This window comes from Fukomys damarensis, unplaced genomic scaffold (assembly GCF_012274545.1).
Source record: "Fukomys damarensis isolate Sample0158 unplaced genomic scaffold, DMR_v1.0_HiC HiC_scaffold_25, whole genome shotgun sequence".
In the NCBI taxonomy this organism is placed as follows: Eukaryota; Metazoa; Chordata; class Mammalia; order Rodentia; family Bathyergidae; genus Fukomys; species Fukomys damarensis.
In genome coordinates this window covers 25,519,145-25,537,058 of record NW_022900937.1, presented here as the reverse complement: position 1 = coordinate 25,537,058, position 17,914 = coordinate 25,519,145, and the positions used below count along the sequence as shown (strand labels likewise).

General features: G+C 37.6%; 1 protein-coding gene across 3 annotated transcripts in view; it reads right to left on the bottom strand.

Moving 5' to 3' along the window:
• Nucleotides 1-17,914, bottom strand: part of Etfa (electron transfer flavoprotein subunit alpha) — a 62,135-nt gene that overhangs the window by 39,075 nt on the left and 5,146 nt on the right. For all 3 annotated transcript variants that reach the window (XM_010626031.3, XM_010626051.3, XM_010626022.3), the window contains exons 2-4: nucleotides 6,108-6,254; nucleotides 3,129-3,210; nucleotides 2,970-3,052 (exon numbers count right to left, since the gene is read on the bottom strand). In XM_010626031.3, the coding sequence (XP_010624333.1) occupies nucleotides 2,970-3,052; nucleotides 3,129-3,210; nucleotides 6,108-6,254 (312 nt within the window). The remainder of the gene's footprint in view (nucleotides 1-2,969; nucleotides 3,053-3,128; nucleotides 3,211-6,107; nucleotides 6,255-17,914) is intronic.

The window sequence follows — 17,914 nt, the reverse complement described above, 5'->3', positions numbered from 1 at the left end:
AATACCCATATTTTTTGGAGTTAAGGTTCTTTTAGATAATATAAATATATTTTTTAAAAAGTGAAATGTTGCTTTTCATTACACAGAAAAGCTGAATTCTACACTGATTTCTGAGAAGTGCTTACTCTGTGGAACCTCCTAAACTATGCCCACATTCATATAGCATCATTCAGGTTCCTCTCCCCACTTTGCCCTCAAAATCCCTCTGTTCCCTAAGGATTCCCCTAGAATGATCCTGTAATTACTCCTTCACTCTCCCACATGCATGTATAATTATACTGTACCAACTGGCATTAACATGTATTTGGTATTAAAATAACTTTTAGTATACAAGCTACATTAAGTGGCTCTATATAGATTGATGCTAACAAATGTTGACAACCTGAGTCAATTTCCTTCTTATATATGCTTTTTCTGGGCCTGGTTTGCCACCTGAAAGTCCTAGGAGAGCAGGTGGAACACAGATACATGTATGTTTTTAAAAAGAGATTTTTTTTTTCATAATATAGGTTTAACCACATGGCAGTAAGTTAAAAAAATAAAAAAGATTTTAAAATTCTAACCAGTATTTTAAGGGTGTTATCTTAAAACCATAGGGGGCATTGTGGTTTGGATCTCAAATGTTCCCCAAAAACATGTGGGGAAGGCCTGGTCTTTGCATTATTGGGAGTGGTAGAACCTATAGAGGTGGGTCCTGCGGAAGGTCACTGGAGGTATGCCTTTGAAAGCAAACTGAAAACCCTGAACCTTTCTCTATTTCTTGGCCACCAGAGATGATAGCTTTGCTCCAGCCATGATGTTCTGCCTTACCATAGGCCCAAAGCCATAGGGCCTAACAACTACTCACTGAAACCTCAGACACCATAAGCCAAAATAAACCATTTTTCCTTTTAAGCTGATTTTTTTCAGGTACTTTGTTGCAGTGACAGGAAGCTGACTAACACAGTTGATGAAGGACCAATATAGATCTATTTAGATTCTTCTGATGGAGTTTTTTCATTTCAAACCCATTTACAGAGGGCAGCACCAGCCTCTTTATCATGTGACCCCTATTCTCAAAATTCCTGTCTATCACAACACATCCATCAAGGCCAGAGAACTAAAATCTGGCTAGTAATACACAACAAAAACCCTTTCCTAGTCTCACAATTTTGTAGGTAAACTGTATCACAGAAACTCAAGATTTATAAAGTTGTTGAAATCACCAGGACCTAACCTAAAATTCTGGCACCAGGGACTGGTTTCACGGAAGACACTTTCTAAACACCTGGGGGAAGGGGGAGGGTTCAGATGACTCAAAGAATCGCTCTAATGTGCAGTTTACAGCAAGGTTTGCCCTCCTGTGAGAATCTAACACCACAGCTGATTTCATGGGACAGAGCTCAGGCAGTGATGGAGGTGAAGACCAATGGCTGTAAACATAGAAGAAGCCCTGCTTCCCTGCCTTGCCATTCACCTCCTGTTGTGTGGCCCACTTCCTAATAGGCCATAGACCAGTACTGGTCTGTGGCCCAGGGATCGAGGGCCTCTGATTTAAATCATCCAACAAAGAAATTAAAGTCAGGGGTAGAATGGTCCATAAAGATCTTTTCACCCATTAGATTAATCAGGAAAATGCTAGAGTATATAATAGCTCAAATGTTGGCCATTTAACAATAGAGATCAAAAGTTAAAGTAAAAGGCCTTTAACCTACCTATTTCTCTTCTAGAACTTTATTCTACATAAACATCAGCATATGTATGCATGTATAGGGTTGCTTCCTTGCATCCAAGTCTATAAATGCAAACAACCAGAAACAACCTAACTTGTTCCTGGCTAAATACAGAATGTTATGCAGCCATTAAAAAAGACAGACACATTATGAGCTAATATTTTCAAGACATACTCAAGTAAAAAAGATCAGTCACAAAACAATTTGTGCTATATTATCCCATACTACAAGTAAAAATGTATTTGTACATGTATAATTTTAAAATCCACAGAAAGACCTCGAAAACAATGAATGCACAAGTGCTAAAGTCATCCTCCTGAAGAGGAAACAAGAGCTGGGCATAATGTAGGGCCTGCACATGTTGCTCTTCGTACTGCTTTTTTACCTGAATCCTTTCTACTAAAAATGAATTTGTATACAACTTTTTAAAGTAAAATGAAAACTAAAAACTACCCCTTATTAAGAATTTTTAAAAAGGAGGTAAAATATATATGATCACTGACAGACAATTAATATCCAATACCAAATTCCTTCTCTTGGGCTCCCTCTACTTTTTTAAAGTGTCAGTTCATCATGCATGCTGGACAACACCCTCACATGAGCTACATCCCCAACACCCTCACCCTCACATTTTGCTAACTTTCTGGAGATTACTATCCATCTGAGGCACATTCTTTCTGCAGACATATTAAAATGCACATGACTAGATTACCACTTTTCCTTATCCTAAGGGTATCTTCAACCGCCACAGAGCTCCTCCCACATCCCCCAAATAGAAAGGCCAATTCTAAATACTCATCAACTGTTCAAATAAAAAAACTCTTAAGATTGGTTACTAATGCAAACAATATTCACAAAAACCCCCAGAATCTAACAGCTTTTAAACAAGATAATTTAACAATAATAGCCTAAAGGTTTTCTCTAAGGCAAAATTTGAAAACCTGTAAGAGGCATTTTAATAAATTATGACATGTTCAAAGAACGAAGTTATCTCTGTGACAAAACTTGAAATTCTAGAAATGGCATTTTAACAGAAATTTGACAAAATTAAGAAAACAAATTCTACCGAGTTCAATCCCTGGTACCCAAAGGAAAAAAAAAAAAAGAAAACAAATTCTAGTGCAAGTACTCTGCTGATGTGGACAAGCCAGGAGTGGCCATTTACTCAAAGTCTGCTGCAGTTTCCGGCACACAGAAACCTCAGCATCTGTGTGGGGGCATCAGAACTCATGTTATCACACATTCTCAGGTTCTCACCTTTCCAAAGGCAGAGGCTCCAGCACAGATGTGTGTGTAACTGAACTGCTTCTGCGTGGCCAGAATCAATGGCGTCAGCTCCTCTGAATGGGAAACACATGGATAAAATGCATTGTGTGATATTTCCTAATACTACATTTTCCCACCAAAAATCCTTACCTGGAAGCAGGCCTTTGTAGGCATCATGCTGAGCCACCAGAACTTTCGCTACCCCTGCTACCTTACAGAGATCTTGCACCATCTGTAATTAGAAGAGGAGTTACTAAGTAGCCTCTAAAAGAAATACTCAAATACAGCTGAGCTGACACTAAATATCCACAGAACATTAAATCTGAAAAGTAAAAACAAAAATTATTCCTAGTAGCATAAGGGATATGTAGAAATTTTTTTTAAATTTTAAAAAATTCTTTAATGAAGAAAATCTTCTGCCTAAGTGAAATAAATAAGTCATACATGTATAAATACCTAATAGTTTCTCTGGTGTGAAAAACTATAATGGTACATAAGATCCTAATGGTATAACTGACAATGTGAAATAGGAAGAAAGGGGCAAAGGTGTAGGGGAAGTGGGAAGGGTAGGGGAAAGGAAATAAGGGAAAAGAAAACAAACAAGAAAATGAAAAAATGGAAATAAAGTATTTGTAAATAAGGAAGGGAAGAGGGGGTGAAGGGAGGGCAGGGGTAAGGGGAAAAAATGTTACGTAAAGGTACCAAGATCCCAATGATGAATGTAACTGTACTGTATACCTAAAATGTACCAATAAACTCAATGAGAAAAGAAAAAAAGAAAGAAAATCTTCTGCCAAGTGATCTATGGATTGACCTTACATAGTCCTAATACAAAAGTTTTCTACAAAAATATTGACAAAAAAAGTTGACCTGTTAGTTAATCCAAGTGTAAATTCATCATTTTTTAATTGAATTTATTGGTACATTCTAGGTAGGCTAAATTCATCATTTTATAAATGGTAAAACTGAGATATTCTCATTCTCTCTTTCTCTAACACAGCCAGAACATTTTAAACTTCGGGTTTCCTAGGCATAAACATCTTACTCTGGCTTCCTGTACTTTATTTGGCAATCATTTCTGTTGATATTAAAATTAATAACCCTACTCAACAAAGAAAATCTTATATTGCAACCCAATGCCCACTGCTGAGTTCAAGAAAGCTTTTGATACTTCAGATTTTCCATATACAGAAGGCAACAAGAACTCTCCCTTCCTGAGTATCGTGCATACATCATGACTGGTTTCTGCTCCTCAGAGCCATGCTGGTGTCTCTGTCTGCTTTTTTTTTGCGAACTCAGGACCTAACGTTTGTGAGGCAGGTACCCTGGCACCACTGAGCTTAATCCCTGGCCCTCCTATCTGCTTTTCACCTCCAGGCTGCTTCACTGATCATTGATGAGTGGATACCAAAGGCTGTTCCTCCTGACCCTCCACGGACTATAAGATTCAATAACATTCACTGGAAAAAAGACGCAATGCCACACACCAATGATGGGCCAACTGTCCTCCAGCACACTGCGCTATACCACAGGGCCCCACTGGATGGCTTCAACTGTATTCAACTTCTCTAACTTTAAGAGAATTTCCAATTTTAAAACTCATTTAATTCTAAAGTAATGATACAGTAGCCTAAGAGATAAAGTAGGATAGAATTTTCCCATCAAAACTATTATTTACTGCCAAAAGCTACTGGCACTACAAGAAGAATCACTCTCTTTATGATAAATAGCCAGGGAAATAGTATAAAACTGAAATCTGCCTGGACTATTAACAGGTATTTGTTGTTTTTCTTTAAGATTAACTGAGTCAGCCATGGTGGCATACACCTATAACCTCAGCACTCAAGACGCTAAGGCAGGAAAACTGCATAAGTTCAAGGCCAGCCTAGGCTATATATAGTGAGTTTAAGACCAGCCTGAACTCTGAACTACATAGTAAGACCCTGTATCAAAAAGGGGGGAAAAAAGATTGTAACTGAGTAGATATCATTTCGAGTATTTTAAAAATAGTATGGGCCAGGGATTTAGCTCAGTGGTGCTGCTGCCTGCCTTGTAAGCGTCAGGTCCTGAGTTCAATCCCCAGTACCAAAAACAAAACAAAACAATAAAAGTAGTATCAAAATAATTACTTAAAATCACAGCAAAAGAAATCTAAAATCTAAACATATCTAAAACATACAGATATATAGAGATATATATTTCTGTAGTATATATCAGGAAAATGAGCAACCAAAAAGATAGTTTAACCATATCATCAGACATAGTGAGTAAAATCAACTGTATATAGTTAAATAGTTGGATAGAAATTAGATAAAATTAAATACATATAACTGATTAAACCTGCTGGAAATATTTTAAAATATCAATTTCATGTAAAGAACTAGAAATCATAGCTTTCTGAACACTATTATGCTCGGCATTGATAACTTAGTAAGAAATAACATCTAAAAGAAACACATGCTCTCCAGATTCGTTCATCTCTGAGGTTCAAGCTCCCACCTGCACACCTAGCAACTCTGTATAGGGTGGGAGGAACAGGTGGCTCCAACGGTGTAAGCGTTAACTAAAATAACATCTACAAGGCCACCTCACGGCACAGACCCCACAGACCATTCAACAGCACTTCCCCAGGGTTTGGTTTCCAAAGCTGCAACTCTTATTTAACAACAAAAACAGGCTTATCTTTTAGTACTAGCCATAATGTGAAAAGAATAGTACTCTCATTTGAATTCTTTTACCAATTAAAAATTAACACCCATGATATTTTGACCAGATTTACCACTTTCAGGAATTAGAAGCAATTAGCAAGTATATTCATCAATACAAAAAGGAATTGGCTATTAACCTTTGCGGGGAATCAAACATTATCATTCTCCTTGGTACCTGATGGCACACGATGGTGCCAGGGGAACTAAATCAAGTATTCTACCTCATTTCGGAAGACAAAATGCTTAGTGAGCAAGCTTTTTAGTTCCTTCTTCATGCACAGTAATGGTTGTGACGCTGGCCATTTAATGAGGATTAGAGCCCAGTTTGGGTTATAGTCCTCAGCATAATTCTCTGCTGCTATCTTTCCCTGTCTCTTGATGAAGATTATATTTGCTATGGTTGACCTTAAAAATTTCTCACCTTGTCACACTTGGTTCCAGCTACTAAGCAGGACACCTCCCCTCCCAGGCGTCTTGCTGCAGTGATAGTGTTCAAAGTGACAGGTGCCAGGGAGCCATTCACATGCTCTGCTATGACAAGGGTACTCTGAAATCGGAGCAATGAGACCTAAAAAAGGGAAAAGAGAAAGAGAATTTTATCATAGGGTTTTTTTTTAACTATAATTATTAAGCGTATATTCTTTAAAGAAAACCATTCTATTATACATAGTTCTAATAATATATTTATAAAATACTTGCTCAGTAGCAAAAATCAGGCTATTTGTAACTATCACTGTAATACTAATAAAAACTAAAATATGGATTAGCTCTCTATGGTTAGGAAAAAAAATGTTTTTAAGCCAGGCATGGTGGCACATGTCTATTAAGACTCTGGGAGGCTGAAGTAGGAAGATGGCAAGTTTGACTGGGGAACTCAGCACTTAGCAAGACCGTGTCTCAAAATAAAAAAATAAAGTAAGAAAAGGCTGAGGATACAGCTTAGTTCAAAGGCCCTGGGTTCATTCTCTGGAAAAAGAAATAATTATTTCAAAACAATTTTCCTACTAAGTTACATCCAATAAGTAACTGCTACATAAATTTTAAATCCTCAGAACATATTAACTATCAAACTAGGAACTGGTCAAATCCTATCAATTACATCGTTACATAATGAACTCCTAGTAAGTACAGTATATCCAGAAATGGGCTCAAAATCAATTATTAAAGCTGATTCCTACTGTATTAGGCAAAAAGTATTTGATACCAAAATAAATGAAAACAGAAATCTGCTTTTAAACCATGACACTAGACGTATTTATTTATTTATTTATTTATTTAGGTACCAGGGATCAAACTCAGGTCCTTGCCCTTGTGAGGCAGGCAGCAGAACCACTGAGCTAAATCCCCAGCTAGATTATAATTTTGATGGGGTTTCTTTCAACTGCTCAAATATGCTTCTGAATAAAAAAAGGAGGAGGAAGAGGAGCAGCAGCAGCAGCTGCTGCTGCTATATACAGTATCTTGGAATCAACTTTATCTAATATGGATTATTAAGAGATTACCAATAGTTCATGGTGATCTGGAATAATTTCAAACACTAGGAACTCAAAATGAACAGGAACAGACCTTGTGCTCAAAAATTTCATAGGCAATAACTTTTTCATATACAAAGCACTAAACAAATGAACAGTTTCTCAAATAATGAACCGAATGAGCCAGATGTTGAAGGCTGCAGATCAAGGATAATCAAGTAGAGTACAGAAAATACATTCAGGCATCCACATCAGGTGAAAGCTGGGGACTGGCACCACAGGTATGAAGAAAGGAAAATTTTCTAACTATCCTTGTGGAAAATGGAAATGACAAAAGAGGCACTGAGGATCAAATGGCAGGGTTATGTGACTTAATTTAGCAAAAAGCTTTGGGTCTAGGGTTAGAGTGAAGAAAGCACAGTGTAAAATTTACCCAGAGCTAAAAACTTTTAAGGAGGGTATAAATGAAGCGAAGCCAAGTACAGGACAGTAATGCTGCTTATATAACTAGTATTCAATTTTTCATCTACTATATTATAAATACTTCTTGCTATACTTTCATATTCTTCACCTTTTTTATTAGTTTAGTGTTATGGTTTGGATCTGAAATGTCCCCCTGAAGCTCCAGTGTTGAAGGCATGGTCCAAAGCTGGCAGACTTATTGGAAGGTGGGGGCAACTCTGAAGACCGGGCCCAGTTGAAGCAGGTCCTTGGGGATACACTGAAGCAATACTTTGTCTTGGGACCCTTGCTTGTCTTGCTCTCTGCCTCCTGACCACCATCAGGTGAGCAACCTCCTCTGCTATGCCCTTCTGCCATGATGTTCTGCCTAAAAACAATGGAGCCAGCCAACCACAAACTGGAATCTCTGAAACCTTGAAACAAGATTTTCTCCTTTAAATTGGTTTTCTCAGACATTTTGTCATAGCAAAAGAAAGCTCACTAACACACATTGTATATGGACCCATCAGTTTAACCAGTCTCTGTGGACATCTGGTTTACTCACAATGTTTATTATTTTAAACAACACAGAGAAAACAATCCTCATAACTAGATCTTGGCACTCAATCTAACAAATGAGACTTACTTTTGTGTAGAATGACCCATTCTTTTGACCAGAACTTAGCCAGGCTTTACTCTGGCTGCTTTGGCTCCCTAAGCTAGATTCTATCCAACTGTCAAAAAGGCAACTATCTTCCCTCTCCTACACTACCTGGCCCTACACCTGGTGCCCACCTTCTCAGCCCTCTAAACTCCCTCCACCTCCTTTGAGCACAGCCCATTGACCTGGGAACGCTCTAGAAACCCTAGGGCTAGCTTTCTAGAGGTAGGAAGGATTCCAGGGACATTCCCCTGAGGTGAGAGAGGAGGACACCACAGCAGGATATACCAGAAGACACAATCAATGCACTGTGATGTCACTGGGTGACATTTCTTGTCTTGTTACTCCCTTTTTCATTTACTCAAAAGGAGCAAGGACACAAGAGGGAACTTAACTTGAGTCTGTCAAATCAACTACTTACTCATATAACATTTCCTTTCATTTACTTTCCAGTAAGAAAGGAGGTAGTTCAAGTTAAAGTAAAATTTTTATGCATATCTTAAGATTCCTTTCCTATGACAAATTCCTAGAAGTGCCAGATGACAAGGCAGGAACAATTTCAGCCCTTTTAATAATGACTGACACAAGTTGTTTATCAAAAAAGTTGTAGTAATTCACCATTCCTGAGCTGGAATGAAAGTTCTTGAAAAGTAAATGTCATACCTGTTCTTTTTCATAGCCTCACAATCTAATATGTTATTTTTGCAATGTATCTCTATAGGGTTAATTATATGGCACTTTGTTCATCAGAAGAGCACAACACTTTGTAAAGGACTCTGTAATTAAGACTCAATGGTATAATTTATGATTTAAGTGATATTTCACACAAATTGCTAGTAACAAACTATTAGCTATACATCAAGCACCATATTTTATTATGCTTCACCCATCATTTACCATAAAAATTACCATATTTCCATCACCATTTGAAGAACAAATCCAAGATTTGGTGGCAGAAAGCCCAAATTTGCTGAAAATTATAGTTCTATCATAAAATAAATTGAGTAGTTTTCCTAAGAAACTGTCAAGCTTTTTAGAATTTTCTGTACGTGATTTTTAAAAGACTGCTCAAAATTACATTTATAACAATAAAAAGTAACAAAAGAATCCACTCAGTTCACCCATCTGATCAGTGTTTACTAAATACTACAAATATCATAAAGGCACGGCATATTGCTTTACTGATTGCTTTATACTTTTAAAAATACTAAACTCCCTTCTACTTTGGTGTTCTACCTTACACTTCTCAGGCTGTACAGAGGAACTGCAACCTCTCACATGGTGATACAGTTTAATTCCACAGTAATAGTTATGTGAGCCTGGTGAGCATTCAGATGCTATTCCTCAAACTAGAGCCCAGTTTCCTTGTGGCACACTATATTGCAAATTAAGGGAGAGGAACTAGACCAGAAGTTTTCAAACTACTACCTTTATGAAAAGGTCCTAGGAAGGCATCCAGGAGCCACCACACAGGACACGGTGAGGACCACGAAAAGAGCACTGCTAGAATGCACCCTTCAGCTTTGCTTTAACCTGATGAATCAATTCACATTTATAAAACACTGTACTAAGCACTCTTATGGATCACGCCTTATTTAAAACTCACAAAAACTTTTACAATGTAGGTACTATTATCCTGACTTTGCAAATAAGGAAACTGGAGCTTAAAGGTAACCTAGCTAGTAGAGCCAGGTTATTCTAAGTCCAGGCAGACTGACTCCAGAGTTGGGGTTCTGAATTACTAACTAACATCAATGTATTATCATCTATTGCTCTTTTAGATATGGGTCAATTCCTTCTTGTACTTGGCAAATACAGTCTTCCGTTAAAAGAAAAAAGAAAAACTATTTCACAGGCCTCTTTTCCAGCTCTAAAGGTTCTATAACTCTAGAATCCTATTTTAAGTAGAAGAGTGGTACAGAATATGACTAACAGTTTAAAAAAAAAAGTACAAGTTCATCACTGAAAAGGCTTTAAAACAAAAAAATTGTTTTATTATCATATGACCTATTGCCTCTCAACACCTCAGGACTCTCTTTAAACAAGAGTGATGGGAGGGAAATGGAGCCAGATTCTTAGACTTTAAAGAAAGTAATTAATGCAGACCAGTGCCACCCATAAATTCTTGGTCAGCAGCCTTACCTGAGCCCTCAAAACTGCCAGCATGATGCTACTAGGACTTCCTCGTTGGCACTCTCACCCGCTCCAGCAACTATTTCAAATATACTTTCCTGATGTTTCTCAAGCTGACAACAGTCCTCCCTCTCTTGCAGGAGAAACTGAAGTCAATGGCAGAAAGCTGCTTCCCCTCTGGACACTCGACAGAAATTCTTGGCCCTTGACTATCACAATGGAAGCTGCCATGGGTCCTTCCTTCCTCTAGGGTCTGATTCCTCCACCTGGCTTCTTGAGTCCATTTTTTCTAGTCTACTCAAGAGACTGCTTTCTGCAAGCCCTAATATCTTCCATTCCCCTGGTTTCTTCCCATCAACATATTGTTTTGGTACTGGGGATTGAACTCTGGATTGTGAGGCAGGCACGATGATGAGCTAAATCCCCCCAGCCTGCCCATCGACATGTAAACACATATGACATCTCCTAATTTTAAAGAACCCCATATTAAAAAGCCACCAGCCCACATTCTACTCCAGGTACCACCTTCTAAAATTCTTTATCTTTCATTCATGCTTCTTTCAACTGGTTTTTGCCCTCACCAAAATTACCAACACTTTTCATGCTTTACCCTACTTATTCTCAGCAATGACTACTCCTTTCTGACTTCCACCTAAGTTATCACTTGTATGGGAAGGACTAGCAAATTGTGTAGTGTGTGTGTGTGTGTGTGTGTGTGTGTATCCAGTTATCTCAATAAGTGCTACACCTATAATTAGTTATATCTGCTTATCTAAGAACTTAACCTTCAAACATTTTCAAGTTCCACAAGTCAAAATCTTCTCTCATTTTCCCCTTGTTACTCCAGCTCCTTCCAAAACTATTCCTACTCCAGACTCCAAACTATGACCCAATTGTCATCTCTGGGTTTTCTCTCAACTCTCACTTCCAATCAACCTCTGAAGTCCTAACAGTTCTTCCTCCTAAACAGAGCATCTTTCTAATTCATTCACTGCCCTCCATCATCATACCAAATCCACAATCTTCCAATCCAACATGTATCTACCCACAATTTTGCTACCTTCCAATTCATTTCTCTTTCTATGGTATAAATCTAACATGTTATCTCCCTGATTAAGACATTTTAATTGATTCCTGCCCCTTTGGGATATGGAAAACTAATTTCCTTAGACTGATTTACCAGTCAATCAGTTATTTTGTGGCCTGATCTACCGCCCCAGCCCATACACTGCTGACTCATTTATACTTTATGTTCAGATACTTCAATTTGCTCTACTCTCTCTGGGACAGGAGAGAGCCTTCCCGCACATTGTTCCTTCTGTCCAGAGGGCCTTTTGCCTGTTACTTAATTAGCTTTTAATTAATAATCCTTAAGGATTATTCTTCCAAAAAGCTTTAATACAGATGCAGTGGTAAAGAGAACAGGCTCTAGTGCTGCGCTGCCTGGGTCTGAACTCACCTCTACCATTATATCTGTGCTTCCATTGTCTGAGTCTAAATAGGGATAATAATGACAATGCTAATGTCACACAGTTATGAGGCTTAAATAAGTACTGTATGTAAAGCTCTTGGAACATATTAAATGCTCACTAAATGTAGCTACATGTAAGCCTTTGGATCTTCTCAGACTAGTTAACTGCCAGTACCAACATGGTACCTCATTGCCTTCAGTACAGCACTTATCACATTTAACAATACGGATTTGACTGACTTGTCTTTCCTGCTGCTACTGAGTATGGGGTAATGTCTGATTTTTGTAACACTAACCCCAGCCTCCACTTATGTATCAAGCACATGCAGATTCTCAATAAATCAACAGAGCATTCCTTTTAAAAATCTCTTCACCAACAAAATGAGAAGACAAGCCACAAACTGGGAGGAAATATTTACAAAGGACACATTCTATAAAGGACTGTTATCTAAAGATACAATGAACTCTTAAATTTCAATAATAAGAAATGATAAATCTGGCTAAAAAGCAAACGAAGTAGGGCTGGAGATGTAGCAGAATGGTAAAGCACCCTCTTAGCAAGCACAGGTCTCTAGGTTCAAATCCCACCACCTTTAAAAAAAAGACAAGCTGAACACATAATTCACCGAAAGAGGTATATGTATAGCCAGTAGGCATACAAAAGGAGGTTCAGCATCACATTACTATGAAACTGTAGATTAAAAACAATGAGATACCCCCTATACATCTATGAGAATGGCAAAATCCCAAACAATTCTCAATGCTGTGGAAGTGTACAGATATATGGAACAGGAGGAACACCCATTCATTACTGGTGGGAGTGCAAACTGGTGCAGCCACTTTGGAAGACAGGCTGACGATTCCATAGTAACCTGATGCTGAACCTCTTTTTGGCCATGTATATATACTTTCTTTGGTAATATGCAGAAAGTTTCTTGAGAAGTGCTCTTGAGAACTACTGTGAAGGCTCAAAGAGCAGGACTGGGCAACAGGAGAAGCTGCACCATAACACAGTCCACAGAGACTGCTGGGAAATGAAGCAGGCAGATGCAGCTGCTCCTTTTCATATTCTGACAGCAGGACTACTTTTTCCTAATTTCCAAGGTCCCTTCAATGCATTCCACATTACTTCACACAGAACCCACATGGACTTTTAGGTTGTCATTGTTTTTAATTCCAAATAACAAACCAACGTGACCAATGCTTTCATTTCTGTTTTTAATTTAACCCTGGAAACAATAGCATATTTAAAAAGCAAAATATGTATCTAAGCAGAACATACATCATATAAACATGATAAAAATAATGTGATTTAAGACAAAACAAAAAATGAAATGACATTGGTAATCTGAATTCTACTCTTCACCCTCACTGTTATTGCAATCACAGGTTAAAGGACCTTACAAGTACAAACTACTTTGACTCTCCAGCCCTGAGCAAGATTAACCCTCTCCCGGGCTGGGGATTTAGCTCAGTGGTACCTGCTTTGCAAGTCCAAGGTCCTGAGTTCAATCCCCACTACCAAAAAAGCAAAAACAAAACAAAACAAAACAAAAAACCCTCTCCCTACTCATCCTTCCTGCAACACTTCAAGTCATGCATTCAATGTCTGTCTTCTCCAATCTGTTTGCACCCCTGCTCAGGTCAGGGATGAGGTCTGTCTGGCTTTCCACCATGAGCTCAGCACCGACCCCATGTCTGGCAAAAAGCTGGCCCTTGGTAAATACTTAGAGACTAAATGAAAAGTTTTCCCAAAATAATCAAAAACTGAAAATCAGCTGTGTCTCTATCACTGATAACTTCATCACCTAAGTACACATTAGGATAGGTACCTAAGCAGTACATAAACCACTAAAATTATGCTTTATAAAATATATCTAGACTACTGACTACACTTGGTTCCAAAGAGTAAAATGTTAATGTTTTTCTTTTGCATACCAGCCATATATCTTTATAAAGTTGACTGGCCTTGGTAAGACAGCACAGTTCTTGAAGGGAGAGTTTAAAGAGGTATCACTCAGCACAGCAAAGTATCCCAATACTCTGGGAGGCCGAGGCAGGAGGATCTCAAGATCAAACCCCACCTGGTCAACTTAGTAAAACCCTATCCCAAAATTTAAAAAATAAAATTAAAAAGGGCTGAGGATGTGGCTCAGTGTAAAGGCCTGGATTCAATGCCCAGTACCACCACCACCACCAAAAAAAAAAAAAGTTATCCTCTCTGCACCCTTTCAGAGCCAAATTTGGAAAAGAAAGGTAACAATTACACTGCCTCCCCTTCTCTCCTTTACTAACATCAGAGCAAACTGGCCTTCACTTCTGCCACACTCTAAATCCATTTCTTTGAAGTAACCAACAATCTTGTGCAGTTCAAGTCCAATAAACCCACCTGGTCCTCTCTTACTCAACTTCAACTATTCTTGACACAGCTTTTGCTGTTCAGCTTCTCAGGGTTCCTCCTGGGACTATAACTGCACAATCAAGCAGGGAACTACCACAGACTCTGGGAAAAAAAACAGCTGGGCTCATAAGCCCGCTTTACCCCTGACAAACCTATTCATAACCTGAAGTAGCAGAGATAATTTAAACCAGTCATCTTTGGAAACTCAGGGGAGTGACAGAGTAGGGGACTGGAGACATGGGAAAGTTTTATTTATTAACTCTCCCAAAATAAAACAATAAGCTATATAACTTTCCAAAGTCCTACTCAAAATAATAAAGTTATCTATCCTTAACATATATTTTGTAATAAATGTATTTCTGTACTTAATTTGTACTTAGATGTTTCTGTACTTAAATTATTTGAACCTCTTCAATGATGAAAATATAGCAGTTTTAAATCATGACCAAAAATGTCATATGACATTGATTATAATAATAAAACACAGTTAAATGTATTTCATTTTAAAAATAAACAATATTCTCAGTACTCACTGGCAGAAAGCATAGTTTTACTGAATTCACTTCATGCGATAAATTTTCTTTCAGAACCACACCAAAACTAGTTTTCTTCTCTCAAAAAAATTAAAATTTGCATGTGAATTAGAGTTCAGTCTCTTTCATCAGTGCTGTACATCTCTGAAAAACATCTGTTCCTTCATACCAGTTTCACAGCTTCTCAAATGTGACAGATAGTCCTTCCATCTGCCAATGGATACAGTATCAATCACACTGAAAGTTGTTGCTTCTATCCACATAAAATGTTTCTGGCATCTTATTAGTTAACAAATCAATTTTTAAAACACATTAATAAAATAATTCAGACGGAACTAGTAACTCTGCATGGATGCTGACTAACTGCAAATGCCTGCCTGTTTCCCTCTTAGTGAGCTCTCTGGCTCTGTAGTGTAGACAATAAAAACATAAATATATTCTTTAAAAAACACCTTTGGATTAAAGGTGTAGGGAAAGTGGGAAGGGTAGGGGAAAGGATATAAGGGACAAGAAAATATATGAGAAAAGGAAAAAATGGAAACAAAGTCTTTGTAAATAGGGCAAGATGGAGGAGGTGAAGGGAGGGCAGGGGTATGGGGAAAAAATGAGAACCAAGATCTGTCACGTAAGGGTACAAGATCCCAATGATAAATGTAAATGTACCGTATACTTAAAAAATACCAAGAAACTCAATAAGATTAATAAAAACACACCTTTGTTAAGAGACAACTAGGCCAGGGTTTAGCTCAGTGGCACCGCAGCTGCCTTACAAACTCAAGGTCCTGGGTTCAATGGGCAGGGGGAGAAAACTTTAAGGACTCCTTCCAAAAATGAAGGACATTGCTTAGAGGCACTGGAAAGTGAACTTAGATACAGTATTAACAATCTACCAGCCTAAAGTTAATTTTTTAAAATTATGCTTAAAGCCAGGCGTGGTGGCGCACACCTGTAATCCCAGCTTTCGGGAGGCTGAGGCAGGAGGATCGCTGTGAGTTCGAAACCAGCCTGGGCTACACAGTGAGTTCCAGATCAGTCTCAACTACATAGTGAGACCCTGTCTCAAAAAATCAAAATAAATAAATAAATAAAATAAATTATGGTTAAAAAAATACTATGAAATGTACTATCTTAATCATTTTTAGGTGTACAGTTTAGTAGTGTTAACTACATTCACATTGTGTTAACAGTTGAAAGTAATCTTTCCTGTAAAGACAGTTTAATAACTTTATCATTAAAAGCTTGTGTTTAGTTTTTCAAAATGTATTTTCTTCCTAAACAAAATCAGTTAGCTACACAAAGAATTGTTTAAATTTCAAAGTAGGGGTTTGAAATAAGCCATTCTAATTTTATGATATCATAAATTTGTACATCAACAGAGGCTGTTAGTTTCCACTTCTCAAATATGGGACAACCTGAGCTTCAAAGTGAATACAAATAATAAGAGACGATATGAGCTCAAGACCATGATAGAAGCCATGAAGACTCAGCATAAGAAAGAAATGGAAACAATGAATGCCCAACAGAGGAAAGAAATGGAATCCATAAAATAGATTCAAACAGATATCCAGGAGATTAAAAACGCTATTGAAAGTGTATGCAACAGAATAAAAGATTGCGAAGATAGAATTTCAGATATAGAAGATAGGATCGCAGTCAGTGACCGTGAAAAAAGAGGTCTATTAAAAACAGTAAGGGATCATGAGAAATCAATCCAACAACTTCTAGACGATACAAAGAAAAATAACATAAGACTGATAGGAATTCATGAAAAAACAGGAGAAAACACAAATGACCTGAAAAAGCTCTTCACAGAATTAATGACAGAAAACTTCCCAAACAGAAGGGAAGAATTAGACATACAGATAAGTGAGGCATATAGAACCCCAACTAGCCACGATCAAAAAAAATCTACACCTAGACATATAATAATCAAGATTCCAGAAATCCAACAGAAAAACAAAATACTACAAGCAGTAAGAGAAAAGAAACAAATCACATGCAAAGGGAAGCCCATTAGAATCACAGCAGACTTTTCAACACAAACCCTTAGGTCAAGGAGAGCCTGGAGTGAGGTATTCCAAGTCCTAAAAGAAAAGAATCTCCAACCTAGACTTTTGTATCCTGCAAAACTCTCTTTCAAAATAGATGGGGAAATAAAATACTTCCACGACAAAGAGCACCTGAGAAATTTCATGAACAAAAAACCAGCACTGCAAGGAATTCTAAACAATATCCTAGAAAAGGACAACGAAGTTCACAATAACATGAGGCCCAACAGACCAAATCAAATAGGCAAGGCAAGAAACTAAAAGGAGATGGGAGAAAAAGTAAAAAGAGACAACAAAAGGACAATAACATGATAAGAATAAGTCAGAATATATCAGTTATAACCATCAATGTTAATGGCCTCAATTCACCAATCAAGAGAAATAGATTGGCAGAATGGATTAAGAAGCAAAATCCAACAATATGTTTTATACAAGAAACACACCTAGTGCAAAAGGAAGTCCATAGACTGAAAGTGAAAGGATGGAAAACAATTCTCCATGCGTCAGGAGCCCAGAAAAAAGCAGGGGTAGCAATCTTATTCACAGACAAAGTAAATTTCAAACCAAAACTCATTAAGAGAGACAAAGAAGGACACTACATCCTTGTAAAGGGAACAATTCAAGAGGAAGAGTTGACAATCATAAACATATATGCACAAAATATAAATGCCACAAAGTATATAAAACAAATATTAAGTAACATGAAAAACCAAATAAGCACTAATACAATTGTAGTGGGGGATTTAAATACCCCACTATCACAAATTGACAGATCATCTAGGCAGAAAATCAACAATGAAATAATAGAACTCAACCAAGCTTTGGAACACATGGACTTAATAGATGTTTACAGAGTATTCCACCACAAAAAATCAGAATATACATTCTTTTTGGCTGCACATGGATCATTCTCCAAGATAGACCACATATTGGCTCACAGAATAGGTCTAAATAAATGCAAAAGAATTGAAGTCATCCCCTGTATATTATCAGATCATAGTGCAATCAAACTGGAGATCAATAGCACAAGAAACTATAGAAACTTCACAAGCACATGGAAACTGAACA